This window comes from Homarus americanus, unplaced genomic scaffold, assembly GCF_018991925.1.
Source record: "Homarus americanus isolate GMGI-L3 unplaced genomic scaffold, GMGI_Hamer_2.0 scaffold59578, whole genome shotgun sequence".
NCBI lineage: Eukaryota > Metazoa > Arthropoda > Malacostraca > Decapoda > Nephropidae > Homarus > Homarus americanus.
The window spans coordinates 689636-699170 of NW_024712913.1; the positions used below are offsets into that span (position 1 = coordinate 689636).

General features: G+C 34.8%; 1 protein-coding gene across 1 annotated transcript in view; it reads right to left on the reverse strand.

The window, feature by feature from the left end:
* LOC121864307 (ATP-dependent RNA helicase SUV3 homolog, mitochondrial-like) overlaps positions 1-9291 on the reverse strand; it is a 30990-nt gene extending 21699 nt beyond the window's left edge. Inside the window, exons 1-6 of the mRNA XM_042363399.1 lie at positions 8903-9291; positions 7317-7455; positions 6242-6374; positions 4722-4822; positions 4348-4469; positions 2576-2744 (exon numbers count right to left, since the gene is read on the reverse strand). Of these exons, the coding sequence (XP_042219333.1) occupies positions 2576-2744; positions 4348-4469; positions 4722-4822; positions 6242-6374; positions 7317-7455; positions 8903-9054 (816 nt within the window). The 5' untranslated portion in view covers positions 9055-9291. The remainder of the gene's footprint in view (positions 1-2575; positions 2745-4347; positions 4470-4721; positions 4823-6241; positions 6375-7316; positions 7456-8902) is intronic.
* Positions 9292-9535: the final 244 nt, after the last annotated feature.

The following is a 9535-nucleotide window of genomic DNA, read 5'->3' on the forward strand; positions in this document are numbered from 1 at the left end:
ATAAAATATTATTACAGGTAAGAAAACTGATGTTTTGTATTGAATACTAAAATAGATATTTACACACACACACACAGTATATTACTTCTGAGTGATATATATGGCTTGAAATTTGGCTACTTGTGCAGCTGCATAATACACTACCTTGTATAATATTATTGATTAATTGTTGATAAATACACTATAATGTTATTTAATAGGTGCTTAAGAGAGATGTTGTAGTAAGCATAAGAGATGGAGAGCACTGTTAACAAGGTGAGGGAAAGAGAGTGATCAGTTGTTCAAGCTTGAAAATAAGGAACTTATTATGACGCAATGATTCATCTGAGGTTGAGTGTCAGATTAATTTTTCAGTTAAGTTGGTTATTGTATTTCATGATAATGTTATATCAACCCAGTACCAAATGAACCTAAATAATATAGGAATTATAGTGAAACGGCATAAACACGTGTTACAGTAGTCCATCCACCAATGCTACCTCCTGCCACCTGTTGCTCCCAGTTTTTCTTTATTCATAATGAACACAAACACATTAAAATGACATTTCCGCAAATTCTGTGGTTACGAGCAGTAATGGAAATGTATGGGTACAACGGTACATGGTGTGTACGTACCTACTTCTCAATTATGCTTTTTTTTATTTAATTTCTGTACAAATGGAGATGCTTAATTGTTGCCCTTTGTCAAGTTTCTATTAACCAGCGATGATTTTGTTTGTTCTATGGTAAATATCGACAACTCTATACTGTATATACCATACCTGTTTGTCGATATAATATAAATTACAGTATATGTTGGATATCTTGATATTTAGTGATAATTGGCCATTGTAACCTGGCATTTATGGTTCAAATTGTGTGCCTAATGTGATGTAGGTGTGCAGATATTGCACACCACATATATGGAATCAAGTGTGAATAACAGTGGTGACAAATATCCAGTAATTTCAAAACAATCCAAAATGTTTATTTAACTGATGAATCAACTACCATTGATGGCAAAACTATTCTAGTAGTGTGCTTGAGAGCAGCAGTTGGTGAATCTTCCCATCCTATATCATTCTATTTTGACTTAGAATATATGAAACTTAGTGCAAAAGCAAAATCTATATATGATGGTCTTCTAAATTGCTTATAAATTGGTGGTTTTTAAATGCAGTACATAAAAGAAAATGTGATATCACTTGTAACTCTTGGAGCATCAGTGATATTAGGGAAAAATTCCAGGATTGCTAAACTATTTCTGGACTTTTCTAATGCAACTGTTTGGCACGGTGCTAGTCACAGGCTTGACCTTGGTGTAGATGAGGCTATAAATGAAGTTGCAGATTTAAATAATTTACAGATATTTTGTGATAAATTATATTCCATATATCATAGGTCTCTTAATAATCAAGATGAGTTAACTGAGTGCACCGAGGCTCTTCAGTGTCAACTGTTGAAAATTGGTTGTGTTTTTAGTAAGAGATGGGTTGCTTCATTTTACTGAACTGTAATGGCAATATGGCAATTTCATAAAGCATTTTTAAAGAACAAACAGTGATGCTTCAAGATCAAGTGCAGAGAGAGCAAAGTATTAGGGGCTGAAAAAAGTACTACAACCATCAGCTTTTGTAAATAATTTGGGCTTGGTGATGGATACTTTGCTAAAGTTGTCAGAACTGTTACTTGAACTGCAAAACCGAAATTGTACACATGAAGAAATCAACTGAACTATCATGATTTTAGAGTGTGTGTGTGTGTGTGTGTGTGCGTGCTCCTTTTTTCCCAAACATGTACCTAGTTCTTAAAACCTATTTCCATTATTGGTTACCAGTATAGTATTTACATATGACAATTTACAGTATGAAACAGTCATATCAGTGAAAACAAGTGTTGACAATCAGACGTATGTCTGATTTTCTTGAAATAGTCCAGAGAAGTAGGGTTATGTCCATCCCCCTAGATTCACTTTTTACTGACTGGGGTCTGCCCTAATTAGTCCAGTGTATTGAGGTACAACAATAGTTTTCATTTTTATTATAGTATTTTGGGTAAGCTATGAGGATGAGCCCCATTACATCAATATTTGCAGATCTACTGCGTGCTCAGTGCTGCACACTAAGTGAAGTACAATGCAAAATAAAGCTGTATGTACATAAAAAAATGGTTGTTAAACTATATGAAGGACTAAGAGTTACCACTGTCATTGTGTGTTTTTTTTAACCTTCCCTTGCTTTTGAGAGCCCAGACATTTATACACTCTCTGCCACCACATCCACTCACCTTTAGATCACACACAGTTATGTTTTAGCAGAAATTACAGCAAAATATCATCTACAGGTATACTGCATATACACAATAATGAAATGCTATAATTCAATTACTTTACATACAATATTAATAAGTACAGAAATAATGCTTCAATATTAAATGTTTTCCCCAAACTGGTCAGCCAAGGACAGCCTTATTGTAACCTGAGATTATATTGACCTATTCAACATGGATTAAATCATAAATGGGTTGTCCAAGAACTTTATGAAAACCCCATCAAAGCACAACTCTGCTTATTTAACTGTTGTTGATTTATACTCACCCTGCTGTTACTTTTATTAAAGACTTCAGTAGCTAACAGCTTCAAGGGTCCACAATATATCCCAGACTCAGCATTCAGAAACTGTTCCAATGCATGATACGTCTTCCCACTATTGGTAGGTCCTGCATGAAATATTATCTTGCGGTTCAATGCTCGTGCCTCAGAATACCTGAAACAGAAAAATGAGGAATGACCAAAACACAATAGAACACAAATCTAATGCAATAAATTCAATCTATTCTAGGAACACAAAATAAAATACTTCAATTTCAGTAATGCTTACTTTAATACTCTAGATGGTTGTAAAATAACTCTCATTTTATAAATTGTAATACAGTAATCTCCCCATTAGAGGGAACAATTGGTGTTTACGGGTTTGAGATATTTCCGGGTATTGAGACAAATATTTTTATCCCCGTAAAAATTGAACATCTAAGGAACTTTTCTGGGCATTGGCGAATGTTTCCACGTCTAAACTGCGTATCTCACACAGTGCACTGCTACTCCACGAAGGAAACATTTAAGACATAATTTTTAATGGTCTTCTTACACTCAAGGTCACAGTCCCAAGTAAAGAAAATTCAAAATTGTGAAGTTGCACAGTAATAACCTACCAGAAAATGTTGTTACAGTAAGAGTTGTGAACGGCTGTACATTAATAACCTGCCACAGAATGTTGTGACAATAGGAGTTGTGAACTACAGGTATTTAAAAAACCTGCATTAGTATAAATGATACATATTGTTGCCTCATAAAAACCCATTGCACCTGTAATATTGGCAGTGTGGTCTCCCTTTTCAAAATGTTCCATCACTTTCATTTTCTTCTCTAATGAAGATTTACTTTGTCTCTTGCTGTCAACATCATTCTTGTTATTTTTGGGTCACTTAGCTTTCACAGTGGTGAGGGGCTAATAAGGACAACTGAAAAAAAAACAAGAGATATCTGTGTAACCCAGAGAGCAGCCAGAGGTAGCAAACTATCGGAGACAAGGTGGCATGATGACACTGTGATATGGTAACAGCTCACGTTAAACCGGGAACATTTTCATAATGTGTAAACAGTTTCCCTTATTGGTTCCTCATGCTAATGAAAATTTTATGTAGTGTTGTATTTTTTAATATCAAATTTTACACTGCAGAGAGAAAGTAAAAAATAATACAAAACTTCAATTTGGATACCCTCCTAATACAGTGAGTTCTGCTATAATGCGTGTTTTGATAACGCGAATTTGCTCTAACGCGATTCATGAATTCGGAACAATATTTGTATAACGCGAACGCTTGTTTGCTATAACGCGATTTTTGCTTACTATTTCTCCAATTTTGTGGTATTAACTGTGAATATGGTAAAGAAGAATATCTCCAAAAAGCGTTCTGATGATAGAATTCCCGGTGATTATCGTAAAAGAAAGGATATAACACTTGAAGAGAAGCTCGATGTTATCAACCTCAAAATCACCCTTCTCCCCCATCAAGTTACATTCATATTTTTTCAAGGTAAAGTGTTAAATTTACTGTATGATTTCATTATTAGATATGAATGTAACATTTATTTAGACTGTGCTATCCTTTGTGTTAGGCTAACTACTAAATTTTTTCGATTTCGAGTAATCTGCACCTAACCCTATTTTCTCCATAAGCCCTGTTATTTCTATTACGCGATTTTCTATAACACGATATTTTACAAGAACACAATTATCGCGTTATAGCAGAACTACCTGTACAGTACAGTATATCTTAGTATAATGTAACAAGTCAAGGGTTACTTACCAGTTTGGAGGATTTGATAAATCTGATATCTTATAAAGATCATCCATACAGATTAAGTGTGGGAATATCTTCTGGGCATGCTTCATAAAACTTGTGTATATGTCGTGGATATGGCCTGCACCCTATGGAAATATATCACTAAGTACATTATGAAACTTGGCAATAACAAATTAGACATAATCTTTTTTAAAGAATCAAATATTATACAGTACTGTAGTATACGATTCACAAAGTGAGATACTGTACAGTACTCTCAAGCAAAATAAAAAATTACATGAAGAGAAAATAATTCAAAACAAATAGCAAATTATTGAATGATGTATACAGTATTGTCTATATCTCAACAAACCAAACGAACATGCCCTAAATCTCACTTGAATTATATCACTAATGATAATGTGGAGATCAACTGGCAACGATTCTGAGTCAAGGCAGAACTTTCGGAAACTTATGAAGGTCTGTTGATACAGGTAATCTGAAATAAAAATTATGAAATTTAAAAGAGCAACTTCAAAAGAATCATGAACTGATATTGGTAAGTCTCATTTTATGGCTGGTACTTGATATTAGGATGTCATCCAGACAACTGTCATTAGTGTAGTTTCATTGAGGGCACCTGTACTGCTATCTAAAACTGACATTCTTAGAAAATCACACAATGTAGATGTACAGTCACAAACCAAAGTTTCTTTACGCCCCTGGCTGGAGAGAAGTCAATTCCAAGGCAAACAGACATACACTCATTCAGTAGTTTGGTGAACAGGTACCATGATGGTGGGGCTCACACACCAGCACCTCAACACAGTCACTCAGACTGTATTAGCTTAAATAAGCATATCTGTAATAGTGTAATATGCTGGTTATTGCTTTGAACAGTTGTACCTCCCTGTTGATATGGACGTCCATGTAATGGATTCTGTCTGAGTAACGACACCACTGTGGCTTAGTTAATCTGGTACTCGGGTTTCTTTTTACTGCATTACTTTCATAATTTTAGCTTCCATTTCATACTGTACAGTAATAGAGAAAATATGTGTCAAACTAAGACCAATTTCAGGCACAAATGAGGATAATTTGTGAAGGATATATTCTGAAATAATACTGTAAAATTTCATATATCAATACCTGTACATACAATAGAGAATTGTCTCAACTGATAACTTTAAAACGATATACAGTACGTACTGTATTCTGTTGACTAGTCTGAACATCAACTGTCACTGCGGTGACTGGGCATGGTATGTTCTGACAAACAAATTTGCTTGAATTGTTGAATTTCCCATCGATATTTGGCATGTGTGACCACGCCTTTAGGAATCTGACAAGATACTACAAAAGATCGTGTATCAGTGAGTGCTGCCATCAAGTAGTCACGGATAACTCAAGTGAGCATAGAAAATAGAATTAAAATGATGATACTGATGACTTGTAGGCAGTTTTGCTTTCAAGATCAGCAGATTATTACTGTATTATTTACTCCATTATATATATTAATGATACATTTTTGGGAATATGGCAATATTTCTTGGCACCAGAATCAAGCTTCAATTTATAGCTACACTGCACATGTTTTACTTTTTATTAATGAACACAGTACTGTACTGTATTATATTTTTATGTCATAAATTGGAAAATTATAAGGATTCTTTCACCAGACTTTAGTTGACCATCTTGTGGTTTGGGGATATCAAGGGTCTGGCACCTGTCTGATCCTGAGGGTGCCACAGGAGAGGGTATTGTCCTTTCACTAAGGGAGAGGGAGAAAAATTAAAGAAATGGAAAGAAAAATAAGGACAAAGTAAAAAAAAATAAAATAAATGAGAGAGAGATGGAGGAATAGTAAAAACCATATAAATAAAAGTAATATAGCTTTTTTTATTTATAAAACACTTACTGTCTAATCCATTTTCTTTAGCTAATTCCTTAATATCTTCATTGGTATAGAAACGGTTCAGGACACGTAAGATGTCCTCTTTCTTTAGTGGTCCAGCCATCTCCTCGCCCACATTAATTTCATCCTGCCTCGCCTGTAAGAGAAAACTTACATTATTCTATTTTCTCCAGTCTGTATAAGATAGAAAACGGTTCTATTCCATTGACATATAGTAGACCCCGATATATGACAAATCAACTCGATGATTTCAATGCAACATAACACACGCCGTCAAGTTCAAATTTGCCTACAGTAAGCCCAGAGCTCAGAAAAAGATCAAATGGAAAAATATGAATAATGTCAGAACTGGTGTTAACTGTTGAGCTACACTTCAAACTACAATAATTACAGTAGGGGGGGCCCCCACCATTGCGGATTTTTATTTCGCGGTCCTCTATTATTCGCGGATGACACCCTGAATGTACCCAAGAAGCTCTGTGGGTAGTTTTAAAGTTGCCGGCACTTTCGAGGCTGGGACAGGGAGCCATTCGTTCTAGAGACAGTAATTTCCTTTACCTGTATTGTAAATATGTGCGCATGTGTAGACACACACACAAAACACATAAATAATAATTGTAAAATCCTTTCACAAATAATCAGAAACAAATTTAATAAAAATGTAACAGTCTACCCTCAAGTCCGTGCTTTATTAATAAGTAATAAAGCACGGACTTGAGGGTAGAATGTCATATTTTTAATAAATTTGTTTCTGATTATTTGTGGAAGGATTTTCCAATTACAGTACATACAGTATTATTTATTTGTCTGTGTGTGTGTGTACACACACACACACACATACAGTATATACAATACACGTAAAAGAAATAATGTTCCTAAGGGCAAACGCATAAAGAGAATATCCAGTACATTTTTTTGTACACAAGTAAAAATGCCCCCCCCCCCCTGTATCTGTACATTACAGCTAGGGTGGAGATTCTTCAAGTGGTCCATCTGAACTACCATACTGTACCAGGTAATATACTGGATGGTATTACCCAAAGTTTATATCAAACTTGAAACATTTCACAGTTCTTACCTTGACTGGCACTGGAATGAAGAGATGTGATATTTCATCTTTACCCCCACCATCACCACCGCGAGAGTATCTGTGCTTTAGTCTTCTCCCACAGCTAATTACTGGTGGATGAATACACAAAGGCTGATGTGCCTTTTGTCTGAAATAAAAAAAATAAAAATAAGCAAATTATCCAATGACACAGTGGAAGAGCCGCTCAGCTGATCCTGACATCTCTATAGTGATGAGATGATGACCTAATGATGAAAGGATAGCTGTGTGTGTGTGTGTGTGTGTGTGTGTGTGTGTGTGTGTGTGTGTGTGCATATTATGATTGGCATGAAGTAGAAATAATATTTTTGATGTACAGTACAATAAAAATAATGTCTTAACAAACATTTCTCCCACAAGAATGTTTTGTTGTTAACACGCACTTTGATCTGTTTATGCACTATAATAACTCTCAATGCGACTTCTGACAAAAAAATTTCTCCCCACCCTTTGATACATATGAAGTCAACAGCCCGAATAAAAATATTTGTAAGTTATGCTCAGAGACTCCATGTAGTGTTGGTGATGATACTGGTACAGTACAGTACATTGTAATTAAAGATTTAGGAACATTTAGAAGAAAACTGAAAATCTAGCCTAACAAAATGAAATTTTAACGAGTGAAATATTGAAAATAGGCTACCATCTACAGTTTGACTGGAGATGTTCATCTACATGTAGCAAGGTAGCAAGGAAGGTGAAGTTAAACCCTAAACAATTCCTTCAAATGTATCAAACTAAAACACGAGACAAGATTGGACCAATACCGGCAAGCGAACTGTTAACGACGGAGAAATGAGCAATAATCTGAACAGCTAGTTTCAAAAAATTTTCACCACCAAAAATTTAAACATGATGCCCAAGGCACCGAATATATTCAAAGATAGTGAAGAAAATAAATTAATCGAGATAGTAGTGACTAGCGACGCTGTTAGTAAGCAAATAGACAAGCTAAAGCCTAATAAGTCACCAGGTCCCGATGAGGTATTTGCCAGAGTATTAAAGGACTGTAAGGAAGAGCTTAGTATGCCCTTAGCAAATTTGTTTAACATATCATTAAAAACAGGTGTAGTACCAGAATCCCGGAGGATAGCGAATGTGATACCGATTTTCAAGAAGAGAGATTGATCACTATCCTTTAACTACTATCCAGTCAGTTTAACATCAATTATAGGCAAATTGCTGGAACCAAAAGAGACATAAAACATAACTTAAACTCATTCCTGAACCTCCAGTCAGATACTAGTTTGAAGAGTGCAAGGTGGGCCGAGTTGGAGGCACACCCCTTAACTTAACCTAACCTAACCTAACTTACCATAATTTAACACATGCATTGAGTGAACTTACTGTTACTGAGATAGAGGAAAGTGGCTGTAAAGTCTTCCATAATAACCAAAAAAAATTATCACCTCTAAAATACTTACGGTAATAAGAACATAGAAAAAATTAACAAAAATCCAACTCCTCCTGGTGTTACTAATCTCAATATTATTACCACAATTTTATATCAAATCCATTAAATAACCTCATACTTAATTTATTTCTTAGTTAATTACCTTCTGACATTATCCGTAAATGTGAGACTAGTACAATTATATGATAACCAGGTACTGAAGGCAGACGACCCACCAAACTGTCTTGATATATTTCTGGACATAAAACAGCAATATCTGTGTAAAGTTCTTGGTAAATTAAGTCTATGTGACATTTTTATATAAGTATAGACTCTTGGACTACAACAGGTAACACATGTTATGGTAAGTATCTTTCACACACTGTACACTCGTCCGTAAACAACACTTGGATGTTATATACTACAGGTTCAAGGTCAACTTTTCTCGTTTATATGATAATCCACCTTTTGATGTTAATTTAACGTTTATTAGTGTCCTTAATAATTTTAAATAATATTAGAAACTCAATAAGTATGTCCCTATCTTTATTAAACAGGAACCTTCCCACACTCACCTACTGGATCTAAACGAATATTGATATGGTAATATTTTCAAGAGGCAGCGACCCTAAACTATACTATATGTAAGAAAAGATATATATTTCAAATATGCCCTTGTAACTTTAGCCTAAAAAAATTAATAAAATAAACAAATACATACCCATGTGTAAATTTTTAATCTACATTAGACCCTGCTGCCATATGGCATCACCAAAATTCTCAGGTTGCTGAACTG